This window comes from Hydractinia symbiolongicarpus, chromosome 10 (assembly GCF_029227915.1).
Source record: "Hydractinia symbiolongicarpus strain clone_291-10 chromosome 10, HSymV2.1, whole genome shotgun sequence".
NCBI classification, from domain to species: Eukaryota; Metazoa; Cnidaria; class Hydrozoa; order Anthoathecata; family Hydractiniidae; genus Hydractinia; species Hydractinia symbiolongicarpus.
The window spans coordinates 16,839,334-16,855,247 of NC_079884.1; the positions used below are offsets into that span (position 1 = coordinate 16,839,334).

Genomic DNA, 15,914 nt, shown 5'->3' on the forward strand with positions numbered 1-15,914 from the left:
TAGTTGGCTGCAAAAAAATTTTCAAATACTCTTTCTCAAGCTAAGTAAGAAAGAGCATTTGCCACTTTTTCTTCCCTTGTCATTTACCCCGATATACGGCTAAAGTGCCAAGAAAGAATTTAAAAAGCCTAGGGCAAACAAACTAGCGTTATTTTGGCAAAAAAAAAATATGTTAATCAATTTATTTTTATAATATCTATGCATTGATAAAGTTTGAATGCAAATCCCTTACCAGGTCTAAAATTACTGATGACAGAAAATGTCAAAATTTGCTATTACTTAAATATGACATCATCAAATTCTTTGAATGTGAATATCTTGAGAATGAATAGAGCTTTTTAAAAAATTTAAAAAGACTTGCTAACAAACTTTTTAAGCTCTATAATATAAGCCCAACACCAGTTTATACCTCTGTTTCCCTTTTAAGATTAACCCCAGATAAAATATGAACTGGTATATAATTATAATTTTTTTTGTATTATTATTCATTCAGGCATTTATAATTTCATGCAACTACCCTAGCACAAGTACCTGTCAAATAGAGCAGAACGTTGACAATTTTGTCTAGGGTGATTTGCATAAAAAAAGTTTGAAAAAGACACACTGAACAGAACACACAATGTTGACTTTATTTATGCTGGCTTCACAACATAACGACTTATATTGTGCGGCATATAGTTAAAGGGATCCTGAGGTGCTGACACAAGTTGAGCTAATTTACCTCAGAACATATGAAGAAATTACAAAAAGATAGTCGTTCTTACCAAATCGATATGGTATATGAGATATGTCCATGTTTACTTCGTGAAAATGTGAACCTCCGCCACCATCTTGTTGCGAACTTATTTGCAGAAAGTTGAAGAGTAGCGTCCAGTCTTTTTTACTCACAACACTTTTGTGACGCGCCGGTTAAGTAACAAAATCCCGCGCAAAATACAAATATACTTACACAAAAGTTTAATAATATGTCTGCAAATCCTTTCCAATTCGAACCACAAAAGAAAATTATAAATAATCTGGACGATGATAGCAATGGCAGTTGGGAAGATATTCCTGACTGTCCTGAAGAGGTTGGAGAGCAAGAGCCTCAAAATAATCAACTACATGTTGAACCATCCGAATGGTGTAAATGTTTATTTTGTCGTACTATGCCAGTGAATCGTGAATGTTTGTGCTGCATTGAAATCGACGAAATAAAGTTGAGATATATTTCTGGTGGTAAGTTTCAGCTTTAGTGGGCATATTTTCTTGTTTTTGATGTGAAAATATATAATGCGCACAGTATGTATGTTTTTTCTTTTTTTTTTTTTAGTCAAACTTTCTTCTATTTTGTTCAGATTCGACATGTGTCACTCAACACAAAGGGTTCAATGCTGTCTGTCTAAGCCCGCATGTTTTATGGACTGCAATGGTCAGTCTTCATGACAGGGAATGAGCATGGATACCTAATAAAGATAACGTTCCGAATCGGTAAACAACTTTTTTATTATTTTAAAAACATATGCTAAAGTATACTCAACAAAATGTAACGTGTAAAATTGTTCTCATGATATATGTCGAACAAAAATTATACTCAACATACTAAAATATACTCAAAGTCAACATACCATAATATACTCAAAGTTATATACAGGTAACAAAATTCACAACTTCATTCCCGGTTTCTTTTATAGCACATATCGATACGCTGCATATCGCCAATTTTCCTGGTTCGTCTATACGAAACTTGGAAGATACGTTCGAAGAATCATCCCGGCCTGTGTTGTATCAAAGATAAGAGAAACGTTTCCTGAAGCGAATGAGATCTACGTAAATTTTGATGGAGACGACGAGGGTGCTGATGGGCTATCTGAAGTAATCGAGGCATGGGAATACATGGCAAATGATGAAGAATGAAGAGCGAACTCTAGCAATAATATAAGGCAGCCACTGAACAGTGTTTATATATGAATATAAATTTTTACAACCTGGAACCTAAGCCTCCACATTTTTTAAGGCGTCCTTTTGTTTCAAAACAACAACATCTATTTTTTAAACCGAGCCATTTTTTTCTTCTTTTCAATAATGTCATCCCTACTTTCTCTTTCTTTTGGTGCCATGACTCGTTTTCTTGATCTGTGTTTTTCACCTTTAGCAGCTTGCTTATATGCTCCCATCATCATGACCTTCAAATAATCATACCGCTTTTTTTCATACACGGTTCGAGCAATCAACTTTTTGGTTGGTTTTCGCCATGCAATTTTATAACGTAGCTTTCCAATTTGCTCTCCCGATTGAATGACAGCTTGAGACCTCATGCAGTTGAAGTTATTATCCAGAGCAGCCAAGTAAGCGCCCATAACCATATGATCATGCTCAAAATGGTACTGCTTAGGAATATACTTCAACAACAGGTTATTGAACACATCAACGTTTGAACCACTTCCGTCAGATATTTCATATCGTTTTTGAACTTCTTATCCCTCACCAATGCAACTAAATACTGATGCGCAAGAGAACCTTCTGTCAGCCATTTTTTACTAGCCTGCTCCTCTTTTGTTAGCGGATCGTGTTCACACTTTTTGAATCGCTTGCACCCCAGCCATTGGTGTTTATTGACCGTGTGATAAATTATAAACGTTGTCACAGTCCACCAGAAATGGTTGACAATCGATGGTACCCACTCAATCAAACTTTCATGACTTTCATGACAATCTTGTTAATTTTTTTATTTATATTTTTGTCAACGTGCCATGGATCAAATTGATGTGTGATCGCATTAAATTCAGGGTTCACTCTCATAAGTTTGCGAATTTGTGTATGTTTATCAGTTACCACTATGTCTATATTAACGTCCTTATTTTGAAGCTCTCGTAAAATTTGAATAAATCCTTCTTTTTCCATTGCATTAGAGTTCTTAACTTCAGTCACCGGTACAACCACAATGTCAATTACTTTTCCAGTCTGTGTTTCCATGAATGTATAATTACAATATTTCGCGGAATCTCCAGGACTGTCACATCTTCCATCGCCAACAAGAACAACTACTTCACGCGAATTCAAAAGTTCTATCATGCGCTTCCGCTCCCTGTTCCATTTCTGTCGAACTACAGGTAGGATGTAATCACGTTTTATCTGATAGTACACGCTGTCAGATATAAATTTCAAATTGATTAACCACGCAAATCTTGAAATCTTCGTAAATGGCACACCAGAAAATGCAATTGATGTAGCGATAAATAAGTTGCCCAATCCATTCATTGAACCAACTGTCGGTTGGCTTTTCCATTCAGTATCACATTCATTGAAGCATTGAAATTTCAAATGTACTTGGGAACCAGTATTTTCGACTTCTTTTATATCAGAACGATCTACAGGACCACCACACCTAGGACAACGCCGTAACAATTCAAACAACTGACTCTCATACACTAAGAATACACGCTCTTCACTAATTTTCTCCTTCCAACCAACACTTTCACTTTGGGATACTTCAGATTCCGACATATTTTTGTCTGGAACATAATCACTATCATTACCATTGACAACCTCTTCGTCACTCGAACTCATCACCTCGTCATCTAATTCATCATATACAACTCCCGATTCATCATTTACAACTCCCAATTCATCATTTACATCTCCCAATTCATCATTTACAACTCCCGATTCATCATTTACATCTCCTGATTCATCATTTACACCATCGCAATATATATTATTGTCACTCACAACGTCTCTAACATCACAATCTTCACCTACACCAACGTCAACCGAACTCTCAAGCACCACCTCAGAAATGTTCTCTTCAATTGTCACGTTGTCATGTTTCTCACTAACCACCTTCAGACCTCTCTTTGGTGCCGGAAATTGTGTACACTTTGAGGAGCTGTCTTTTTTGAATTTTTTTGTCTGTGATCTGACACTTCTGAAGTTTCTGATTTTAGTGAGAGTACTTGCTTCTCGAAAATATTTTGTTTCAATTTGTGTACCAGCTGTGTTATATGTAACTTCCGTTTGAGTTGACATTTCATTCGTTGTTCGAAATGTTTGCATATCAATAAAATCGTCACTTGGTAACATTTCTGGTATATTGTGGTCATACGATGAATCCTTGTTGGACTTATGCTCTTTCAATAGATTTTTCATAATCTGGAATTCAGAAATGTAAAAATATATTCAAAACTTGAAAGTAGTAACACTGTCGTTTTTAGAACTAGGACTTTTAGGCCTGGAAACGAAGTTATATTTTTCAGACTCTTATATCTAATTATATTAGGCATGACAGTTATTCAAAAGAAAAATATTACATTCATATTAATTGCTAGTTTGAAATTGTTTTTCAGAAGAGCCTGGTGAAGAAGTTGTTATCCAAAAAGGGAAGCACAAAATACCTCAGAGCGTTGCTTAGCTTCTGATCTCTTTGAGGATGTTTCTCTACTTGATTTCTTTTCAACATAGGCAAACAATGTTGGTACAGTCCCTGGTACCAGTTTTCGAATTATCTTTTTGCGCGATGGCTCTTTCCCATTTTCTTCGCTCTGTTGTTGAGCATGCTTTTGCTGGAACTCGAAAGATTTATCAAAACCATCTTCGATAAAATGCTCTGAACAAAGGAACTTATTCTTCGGTAGGAATGTCCGTTTGATCTTCACGGTCCACACTTGCGCTAATTTAGGGTCCACGGGAAATTTATGATACGATACTTTATCATTATTATCTGACTGGTTGTTGCATTTATGAGCACAACAGTGGGGCATGTTTACAACCTTTTTAGCATACACACCATTTAGAAATGAGCTGGAAAGTTATAAAAGTGAGCATATTTTGCAGAATAAGTGTCGTGGTTGCACGAAAGTATGTCACTAAGTTCTTATCTATTTTGAAAACAGTTGGAGAAGGAGCAATGGCGAACACAGCCGAAGCGAAGGAAGCGAGCGAAGGACAAACTTTTGAAGAACAGTATTAGGTAATCTTACAAATTCAAGTAAAATAAACAACGAATTTATGAATTAAATGGTCCATATTCTCAAATAAAATAAACTTGTGTCGGCACCTCGGGATCCCTTTAAGCAAAAAAAAGTAAGCTACCTTAACTAACTATCTTAAAAAGATTTTTAGTTAGGTTTTTAGTTCTGCGAAGTGTGTTTTAAAAATTAATCCTCCAAGATATATTCCAGTTTTAATAATCCAAGAATTGACTTTGTGTCAATCTTTAAAAAAAAATTACTTAGGTTTTTTGAGAACGTGTATGTTTTTTAATGTTTTTTTTTATTCAAGGATAATACACTAATTTATTTAAGTTGGATGTATCCATTTGAGAGAATGGACTCCTGGATCACTCTACGTTCCTTGAATCGTCACAAAACTGAAGAGTGTATTATGGAAACCATCCAAGTAATTTTACATTTTTCTGGATTAATAAATATTTCACACTGCAAGAAAAGAATATTTAATCATTATGTAACGCTTGAAGGAGGAGGAGAACGAATAGTAGATTTTATAAGTGGCATCATGGATGGAAAGGGGGATGGGTCAAGTGCAACTGTTACCTGTAACACTGTTAAAAATTTCACATAACGTATTATAGTGAAACAACTTTTACACATTAGGAGAACAATCTGTTCACCATTTTGTGCTTTCAAAATAGTGATCCTTCAACTACAAAGTTTCAACAAGGTTTAAAAACTATATTTTAGGTACAATTATACCAAGAAAAAAGTTGAATGTTACCAAAATAGCCTGAAAAATTTTTCTGTCCTACATTGTTTTTAAAATTATCCAGATTTTGGACTGGGTCATTTACTCCCGATTCTTGGGCAAATTTACGCATTTGCACGAATGAGACAACACTGTATCTGATATAATAAACAGAAACTTTCAATGTGAAGGTAACCTTGTATCTTATACTTCTAATTCCTAATGTTTATTTTTTTAAGTTTTCTAGTTGGTAGATTATGGCAAAAAGTTGTCCCAGCAGTTTTAGACATTACATAACCAGCTATACTGAATTTAAAAGTCTACAACGGAATATAAATTCATTTCTACAGGCATAATCATCGAATAACTCATTGGCAAAACTATTCAGTTAAGTAAACTACAGAAAAATGATATTAAAATTGATTTTACTGATAAAAAACAAGAAGTTTTTGATACTTTTATCCGTTATCTTATTATTTTTTCTTATAGTGCTATCCCACAATCAACCAGATTCTAACGAGGAGCTTATGTCTGATGATTTTGTTTATCATGTTGGTGATATTGTGTTTATCAATTACAAGTTTGGAAAATCTGTTGGTTGGATCACTGTGAATGGTGAATTAGTTGTTGTAGAAATGTTTTATTCTTTCTGTCAAGATTATGAAAGCGGGATATTCTACTGAACTGCCAAAGTTACACAAAGATATTCTGAATGGAAGAAGCATCCCTTCATTTAGTAACTGCTGTAAATAGTGAATGTATTTTGTTCGTCAGTTTTAAAAACAATATTCTGTTGCCCAGGGTAGATGAACATCTCAAGAAACAATTAGCTTTTTCTGCTGGTGTTTTATCAACAAATTGTTAGTTGACAATAGTGTTAAACTTGTAATATTTTAAAAATTGCGTTTACCACTGTTAAATAAGGTTGTATTGGCTATTTTAAAGTGTCTTGTCTACTTGAGAACTAACATTCATTGCAACTTCAAACTATTTGTACTTTTATCAACATTGTTGTTTATTGCAATAACACTGCCGACACTTCAAACTTGTTACAAAGTACAACCTAAAATAAAATTAGAATATGTATCAGGTTTTGTAGACCGTTTTATCACTACTATGTTTAAGGATAAAACTATTTACTTGTCATTATTATTTAAAAGAGCACCATGCGCTGCTTACAGATCATAACTTTTTAGAACTAGACAAGCAAAATGGCAGTTTACAATATTTATTAACCACACTCAATCAATTAAATTAACAGTTAAGATTTACGTAAAAGATTCCCAAGTTATAAATTAACTGTTAACAAGAAACATTAACGGGAACTTAAATACAGACAATTTACTTCGTTTTCAGTCAATTTATTTTGTTCTTAGTCAATTTATGTTGTTGAGGGTCAATTTATTTAGTTCACGATCAAATTATTTTGTTGACGGTGACGCTTTTTAATAAAGTGGGTTTCGTAGTGAATAACGAACAGTGACAGAGTTCAACCGCTTAGTAAATGATTTATCAGACTACTTTTCGCCAAGTAATTGACCATTTCCATATCTGCAATGTGGTACATTTAACCATTTCCCAGCTCAACCTGTGATATGGATATATTACTGATTTTGGGAACATCTAATTTGGGCGCCCAAAATAGAGAGATGAATAATGATGGATAAGGAAAAAATGTGGTGGTAACAGTTCTAGATCTTGTAGGTTCACGTTAAAATATTAACTGTTTGATACAAACAAATCGAGTTTCTCGTTTCCTGAAAAAGTTAAAAGAGAATTAAAGGGATTACTAATGTCCAAAGTAATTTCCTGGATTAACCCTTGCTTTGCCCAAACGGCATTAACATAGTTTGCTTGGGCACTCCTGTAGGTGTTGACAACAACAAAGAGGAACCACATTCATTTTCTTTTTGTGTTTGTTGTAACCACAATCATTTCCTTTTTGTGTTTGCTGCTAAGATAAACGAATCGCAGTCGACGCGTGAGTTTCTAATTTTTGTATATATGATCAGCAAAATTATTCTTTTTTATAACAGGTGATCCTTTTACAAATGTTTCTGTTCCAATTTTGGCAAACCTTTCTTGTTGCTTCTAAGATGCAATAGTTTTAAAAACAGAAGTGACACTTCGTTGTCAGAGTTTGTTTTAAATCTAAAGCAGGAAATTTTTTAATTTATAACTACTTTTTTACGAACCAGCATGCTTTCGTTTTCAAATTTATGTTTTGTTTGAAAAATAAAAAGCTTTGTTCATCAATAAATATAAACACTCCTTCTGAGAGTTTTTTTCGATTGCGACGTTATTTTATTACATAATTTTTCTTCGATCAGCGACAGTGGCGTTCATTTTTAAAGTTATAATTACAGAAAACTTTGTGTATCGCACTACCTATGTTGCAATATACAGACCGTTTTTAAAGTTTCCTGCTATTAGGAAGGTGATAAAAAACATTCTGAAGCAATCCGACAAAGCAAAATATTTTTCCACAGGTCAGTTCTTCGTTATAAAGAAGTTTTTCGGGCATGCCATCCTTGGCACACACATAGGGCAGCATGAAAAAGCTGTCCTTGAATTGATGTAGTTCTGCTTTCAGGTCAGCAATGTCGAGAGGCCAACATAAATTCACAGGGCTAAGTTGATCTCAATTAAAACCATAAATGTAAATCTAAACATAGTTTTAGCAACATGGTATTTCAAAAGGTTTAAAAAAATTAATACTGAACTGTCCACAAATTCTTGTTATTTTTTTAACTTTGAACTAAAAATAGTTATATGCTGCATATACATACAGGGTTTGGATTAAGAGACTGGAAAGAAGAAAACCTCTTTGAAACTGCAGTCTTGGAGAGTACTGTAGGCCCGGCCATTTCATAAGATTTTAGGTAGGTGTGCAATGAATCGCGCGCCTCAATAATTCCGTGTGTGCGGTGCGTGTGAGATCTTAAAAAATTAAATTTTCAAGAAGCAAAAGTAAGAACAAACAGGGTGGCCACAGAATTTGGTAAAAGAAATTCCATGACTTTTCTATGACTTTTTCATGACCAAAACCGTTAAGAAAAATTAAACCCCTAAATTAATCAATTATCAAACAAACCATAAATTTCATTATTTAGAGAACAACTTTGCTGAAAAAAGTACAAGTACAAAACAACAACAAAATTGTGTCAAAATATAAAGAACATATATATTCATACAGAATATTCATATAAAATCAGAACTTTAAAAAAAATTGACTAGAAAAACAACAAATATCAACTAATATCCTATATAGAGTCTGTGAGCATTGACGTTACTTTTCTTTCTGAAGATCCTTAGCTTCTCCACAGCTTTATCTAGTTTGGCTATGTTAGCTTTCTTTTCGGTGACCTTCCTTCTAAAAGCATTTGCTTTAACTAAAAAGTCCATGTTCTCAGATTCCTCAGCTTTGTAGCAGAGTCCTTCAATATCCGTGTTCAGTGCATTGATGGATGAGATTAATCTTTTCTTATAGTTTTTAACATTATTGATTCGTCTGTTATTGATTTTCGTTTGTTTGATTTCTTGTCTTCGTTGACTTTTCTTTTTTGGTCTTCCAGATGTGTTCCGTGTCTGGCAACTTTACAACTTTTCAACACAATTGATACTCATGCAAATCCACATTGGATGATTGTAGGTGGTCATATACAACTCTTTGGCTAACAATAGATTTCTCTTGAAGATTCTCAATCAACAGTTCCTTATTGATACTAAATCCCTGTTCAACAGCAGATTGACTGTGTGATAATGTGAAGATCACTTTACAGATGGCCTATAACGCTTTTTGATCTTTGAAATACGGCCTTAGGAATTCATCCACTCTTGATTTGCTGAAATCAAATTGCACAAACTCTTCCTTAGTAGGTGCGTCGAGCTATGACAAGAATTTCTCAAGCTCTTCTTTTGCCGAATCTGCCACAGAAGGCAACACATGATCAACCTGATGAAGCTTTTCAACCAGAGACATAAACTGACTTGTAGCTTTCTGTTGGTTCTGTACCATATTGACTGGTGATAATGAGGAGGAGCATCGAACGATAAGATACTTCAAGGGACTTCTCTCTTGTAGCTTCAATATCAGATTAGTTAGAAAAGCCACACAATCTTTTCGGATTCATGACTTTTTCCAGACCAAATAAAATTCCATGACTTTTCCATGATTTCCAGAAATTCCATGACTTGTGGCCACCCTGACAAAATTCGTTTTTCTCACTAACTCTAAAACATGATTCTGGAGTTCAATTTTTCTTTTGTGTTGAATGTTATTCTAATCTATTCATATCTTTGAAATGATTTGCTACTGGTAATAGAGCAATATGGCAGGTATCATTTAAGGTGTTATTGACATGTATTTCACAGGACTAAATTGATAAATTCTGTTAAAAACAGTAAAAAGTGTTACAATTTAGTTCGAATGGTATTCATTCTATCTTTTCTTTTTTATATTCGCTACTTTCAAACAACAGGTGGCCACAAAAAATGTGAAAAAAATGTGAAAAAAAATGTGAAAAAAATACAATTAATAAGACACATTACTGTAACTCATTTTATTATGCGCACTATGATTGGTAAGATGAAAATAGATAACAAAATTACAAAAACATGAGAAAACAATCTTCTGTACATCGTTATTACAGACGACCTATAATAATTCATTATTTTGTTTCTTTTATGCCAAGAAAACTTTAAATATATGGCATCTCTTGCTTTCTCGTTATTAATTTATTTATTTTTCTATTTTAACTTTGTTAGATCTCTCTAAATTAAAAAAATTATATAGCAAATTTATAAAAATATGCATTTTGACTAAGCGGTTTTCTACGTACATGAAAAAGATTTAAGTTAATGATGAGGGTTACAAAGCCTTCTTAAATCATTCTCTGACTTCATATTTCGTTTTTTTTGTAATTTCGATAATTTCAGAAAGCTATCGCAGACATAAAGAAAACAAAGATTTGCATGTGCAATTAATCGCACTCCTAAACAAATCTGTGCGTGTGGGGGCGTGTGGGTGTGTGTGTGGGGGGGGCGTGTGTGTGTGTGGGGTATTTGGGCTTGCGCGTGCAAACGCAAACATTGCACAAAATGGTCTGTAGGCCACTTGCCATTAATCCATTGTTAAAGGATGTAAAATTGATGAAAAAATGGAATTTTAACATTTCTTTGTAGAATGATTTGCAAAGACAACATCATTTTGATTTGCAAACTGCGGATTTTGACTTTACCAAACTTTGATTATGCAATAAAAAATAGTAAATTTACTAAACCTGTCTTTTCGAATCTCTTGTATTTTTTCAATAATACCACCATAACTTCTTTGCTCATCTATTAAATACCAGGTAAATAAGTTTGATTATGCATATGACGAACATCATTGAAAAATTCTGTTAAACTTCTGCATGTTCTAATCCAACTCAACAATATTACTGTACTGCTTAGCAACAAACTTTTTACCACTTTTTCATGAAAACAGACACACCTCTTTCGCATTAAACTTTAGATGATGCCTAAGCGATTTTAACTACAAATAACTGTCAAACACACGCTTTTCTCAAGCAACTAAAATTTAGCCAAGCCCTCACAGCACAATTTTTGATAATTTCAGCACTAAAAGTTGCAAAACAGTTGCTTATCGAGATAAGAATTCTTGTTGATGAAAGTTTATAGCAACTCAATTTTATTAAAATCTTAAAATACAATAATATAATAATTAACACTTTAAGGTGGTAGTAACCCTTTTTAGCAGTCCAAACAGCTGCATTAATTACTTAGTGTCTATCTTGAAAATATAGACCTAACACATACAAAAATTATTTTGACTTATTATCTAATTTTTTAATTCGGCAGCAGGGATTATTCCAGGATTTATCTACTACCGTTTTTATTGTAAGATTGAGTTTAGAGAGGCAAATTTTCAGATTTTGTATTCCCAGATCGACTAAAACAACCTTTCCAGAGACTTTGCATTGTAGATCACGGCAGCCACACACTCAATTCGCAGCCACCATTTTGAATAAAAATAAGTTTTGATTAAAAAAATTATTTTACGGTAACGAACAACCAATATTTTTCTGTAACATACCTTGTGCCTAAACTCAAAAAAATATACCCCTTTAGGAGTTTTGAGTTTCTTCAAGCAAAATTCTTCAAGGAAAATGGTACCGTATTTTCCGTGTATAACCCACGAGTTGATTTTAAGTTGATTTTTACGACTTTCACTTTTGGTGCGGGTTATAATGTGGTGCGGGTCATAATGTGGTGCGGGTTATTTGATAAGTTTTATATTTTCTGTCATTTAATGTGAAATTTAAAGTTTATACATTCAATGAAGAAAATAGTACCAACGAGATGAAATATAACTGCATGCACGATCCTATATCTACGTAATCTTACTTCAACCACATGATTTAATTTTTTTCACACAGTGAAATTGCTTTAAATTTTATTTTGCTTGCCGGCGCTAATATTACGAGCTCTCTCTAAAACACAATTCTGGAGATCATTTTTCTTTTGTGTTTAATGTAATTCTAATCTATTTATATCTTTGCAATCACATTGAGCACATTGAAATGATTTGCTTTTGGTAATAGAGCAATATAGCAGGTATCATATTTAGGTTTAATTGACACGTATTTTACAACCTAGTGCCCAGGACTTAATTATTAATTCCTGTTAAAAATATTGAAAAATGTTAAAATTAAAGTATAGATAATAATTTTCTTTTTTTTATCTTCGCTACCTTCGAGCAACAGGTGGCCACTGAAATATCAAAAATAAATATAAAATACAATTGATAAGACATACGCAACTATCTCCTCCTCATTGCCACCATTCATTTTATCACGCACACTGTGATTGCTGAGACGTAAATAGATAACAAAATTCTATAAACATTAGAAAAGAACGTTCCGTACATCGCTGTTACAGACAATCCGTGATAATTATTATGTTGTTTATTTTTATGCCAAATAAACTTATACATAAAAAAAGAGATTTTACTTTACATTTATAACCTGATAGCATGGTGTTTTTTTTATTTGTTTGCTTGTCTAATCCCAGGAACCAAGAGTTATTATTGGCTGAAACTAATGTTTACAAATAAAAGGAAAACAGCATTGTCAAACTAATTTTAATTCATTATTAATTCAGGAATCGGAGACAAGGAAGTTAAGACTGAGAGAGTCGCTAGTTCATGTTCAGACACTCGGTTCTCGTGTTTGGGGTTGAATTTTTTTCTTTACACGATGCGGATTATGCAAAGGTGCGGGTAAGTAAAACACATCAATTGAAATTTTATGCGGGTTATACGAAGGTGCGGGCTATCTGATAGCATCTAGTTTATAACTCCCTAAAAAATCTGAGCTGCGGGTTATACGATGTGCGGGTTATATACTGGAATATACGGTAGACAAAATTGCAGTGTCTTTTTGAAAAGCCGTACACTGGTACATGTTGGTGTTTTATTTTGTGTTTATCCATCATTCAACCTTTTTTGCATCTTATATTTTATTTTTCTGTTTTTACAGACTTTTTAATTTGAAAATTGAATCAAATAAGGATTTTTTTTCTCAAATATTTTTCATTTTAAAAAATTGAGCTTAAAGATTGAATTTTTACTATCATTTAACAGTATTAAAGACGCCCTGAAAAAAATGCTGAGCAGAAATCTCCAAATAAAAAAAATAACTTTTTCAAGCTCCAACTTACTACGGCCTCATGATTTTTTATCTGCTTGTGTTTTAAAATGCACTTCGACAAACGAACTTTGACAAATTTACAATGCACAATGCTAATATTAAAACAACCAATTTGATGACTTGTTGCTGCTAATTCGAAATTAACCGTCCTGTTTCATTAGCTATATTTTCTCCATGCTTAATTATGGGAATTTTGTTCCTTGGATTTTAAAAGGGTTACTGCCACCTTAAAAAAACCCCACTAAATGATCCCTAAAAATTTACCACTTCAGAACTATTTGCTTATTGGTTGGTTATGTATTAAACAATAGCATACTGCACAAACCTAAATTTTCCGATAATAACCCATTTATGTTTTTTCTTTGTTTTTTACTAGCAAACACATCCTGTTCTTTTTCCTTCTGATGTCTACAGTGTCTAAAATAATAAAAAAAATACAGTTACATAAAATAAGTACTTAGGTATACTATAATAAAAACATTTACGCACTATCTCAAACCTATAAATAACAGGGTTCTCTGTGTATATGTCGTTACTTGCTCCCTCCACCCATCCTTTTTGTCTTTTTGTTAATATACCATCAACAGCGCTGGATTTATGTACAATTGGAATCTGTGCTTTATTAGCCAGAGCATTTGCATTGACATTTTTGTTATTTGTTGCAGTCATTTATATTACTATATAAAAAATTAAAAGTTGTAAACTATCAGGATTTTGCAGGTGAACAATTCAGCTTTTCAGGCATTCTGATTGGTTCTCGATGACGGGCTGATATGGAGCGATATTACCCATCATCAAGAAAAAGGGTAGCTTAAAAACTTGGAGGAAAGAATACTGAAGGAGAAACAACTCTCTTGATTCTATTGAAACACTGCGTGAAGTTCTAGCAGGTGTCTGTATAGAAACTTAAATTCAAACTTTGGCGGTTTTGTGAATAAATTATTTGACATTGAAATACTCAGTTATGATTGGCCTTGAGTAAACAATTACAGTGTTCTATGGTTGGTTAATTTCTGAATGAAAAACTAAAGTAACAACTTTTGAAAATTAAAAAATTATACATAAGTTTTTTAAACGAGCTATTATTCACTTCCGCTATTTTTTCTCAAAGCCATATTTTTAAAAACTGAACTTTTGATTACATGTTTTTGTTACTTTCTCCTAAACGCTTTTAATCTTTGTTGAGAGAGTTTAATCTTTCACAGATAAAACACGTTAAAACTGCAACAAAATATCACCTCTTTTTAAAAACAAACATCAAGTTTTCGACATTTAATTACCATTATCCGCATATGCATTTTTCTTGAAACACAAAAATACTCTAAAACACCTATATTTAACATTTGAAACTCTAGTTTTGTGTTTAGTTGTAAGTACATATACTGGATTTACAATTTCATCATGATATGTAATTATGTTATTACAAATACATAATTAAAAACGAAAGCCGTGCTATATCATTTTGTAAACAAACAAAGAAAGTTTATATCTCCTTTTACAACGACTTTGTGGGATCGAAACTTATTTTATCAGTTAAAATAAACATTAACCTTCCACACATTTTGTCGGCATTTGTCCGGCGCATATCTATCAATATTTTTTTTCATGATCAAAGTGGTATACTCAAGCCTGTAAAATTAGGTTAATATCACGGTTAACCGCTTATTTTGGAACGTATTGTTGAAGTTTTTACGAACAATGTTACCAACATATATTAGACACATTTTCCATCTGAGAGGATATACTTATTAAAAAAAAAAGTTTTAAATGTTTAGAACACCACATATGTGATACGACTTAAACTATTTTTGAATAGTGTATTTTATTTATATGTAAATACATTGTTTAAACATGCTTTGGGTCTTCTCACATTACACAAGTTGCTTTATAATAATCTATTTCGATGTCTTGCATAAGTAACTATGACGCAAATTAGAAGACTCAATTGAAGAATTATTGTGCGAGCTAAAAAAATCGTGACTATTTAAAACTTTACACGAACTCCACACGAGCGACTGGAAAATGTTGGTGCAAAGTTGGCAGAGCCTTGTGATGATTGGGTATCTCCGGCTGGAATTCTTCAACTTCTAGCTGTTGTTGTCTTTGTTCGTGTGACTGTTTTTCTTGTGATGGTGGTGGCTGTGATGGTTGTGGTCGTTGTGGTGGTTGTGACTGTGGTAGTGGTGGTTGTGACTGTGGTGGTGGTGGCTGTTGTGGTCCTTTCGTTTTGCTCGTTAGTTATTTTTGTACGAGCGTGATCAATATTATCTTATCCTTGGAGAACTTTTTGTAATGTTGCCTAAAAATAATTTTAAAAAAATGAAAGTATAGTTCTTAATTTTTTGTCTATTAAACCCGTAATCATCGACTAGACTTACTGCTTCTTTTAGAACTGATAATTTTGTTTTTTTCACATTTTCTAGTTCTTCCGCTTTTTTTTCTATAGGTTTACTTTTCTTATAATTTAATTTCTTTTCAATTTTGAATTTTTTTTGATGTGGTGTCTCGTCTTCGATATCTTCC

At 33.0% G+C, this 15,914-nt stretch overlaps 1 protein-coding gene across 6 annotated transcripts in view; it reads right to left on the reverse strand.

The window, feature by feature from the left end:
• LOC130662341 (coiled-coil domain-containing protein 180-like) overlaps positions 1-14,091 on the reverse strand; it is a 110,533-nt gene extending 96,442 nt beyond the window's left edge. For 3 of the 6 annotated variants that reach the window (XR_008988987.1, XR_008988988.1, XM_057461186.1), the window contains exons 1-3: positions 13,891-14,091; positions 13,717-13,808; positions 10,962-11,019 (exon numbers count right to left, since the gene is read on the reverse strand). Coding sequence is in view for 3 of the 6 variants with exons in the window: in XM_057461186.1 (XP_057317169.1) it covers positions 10,962-11,019; positions 13,717-13,808; positions 13,891-14,060 (320 nt within the window). In the remaining 3 variants the exon portion in view is untranslated. Of the gene's footprint in view, positions 1-10,961; positions 11,020-13,716; positions 13,809-13,880 lie in introns of all 6 variants that reach the window. The other 3 variants (XM_057461183.1, XM_057461182.1, XM_057461184.1) reach the window with 2 other exon arrangements.
• Between the last annotated feature and the right edge of the window lie 1,823 nt (positions 14,092-15,914).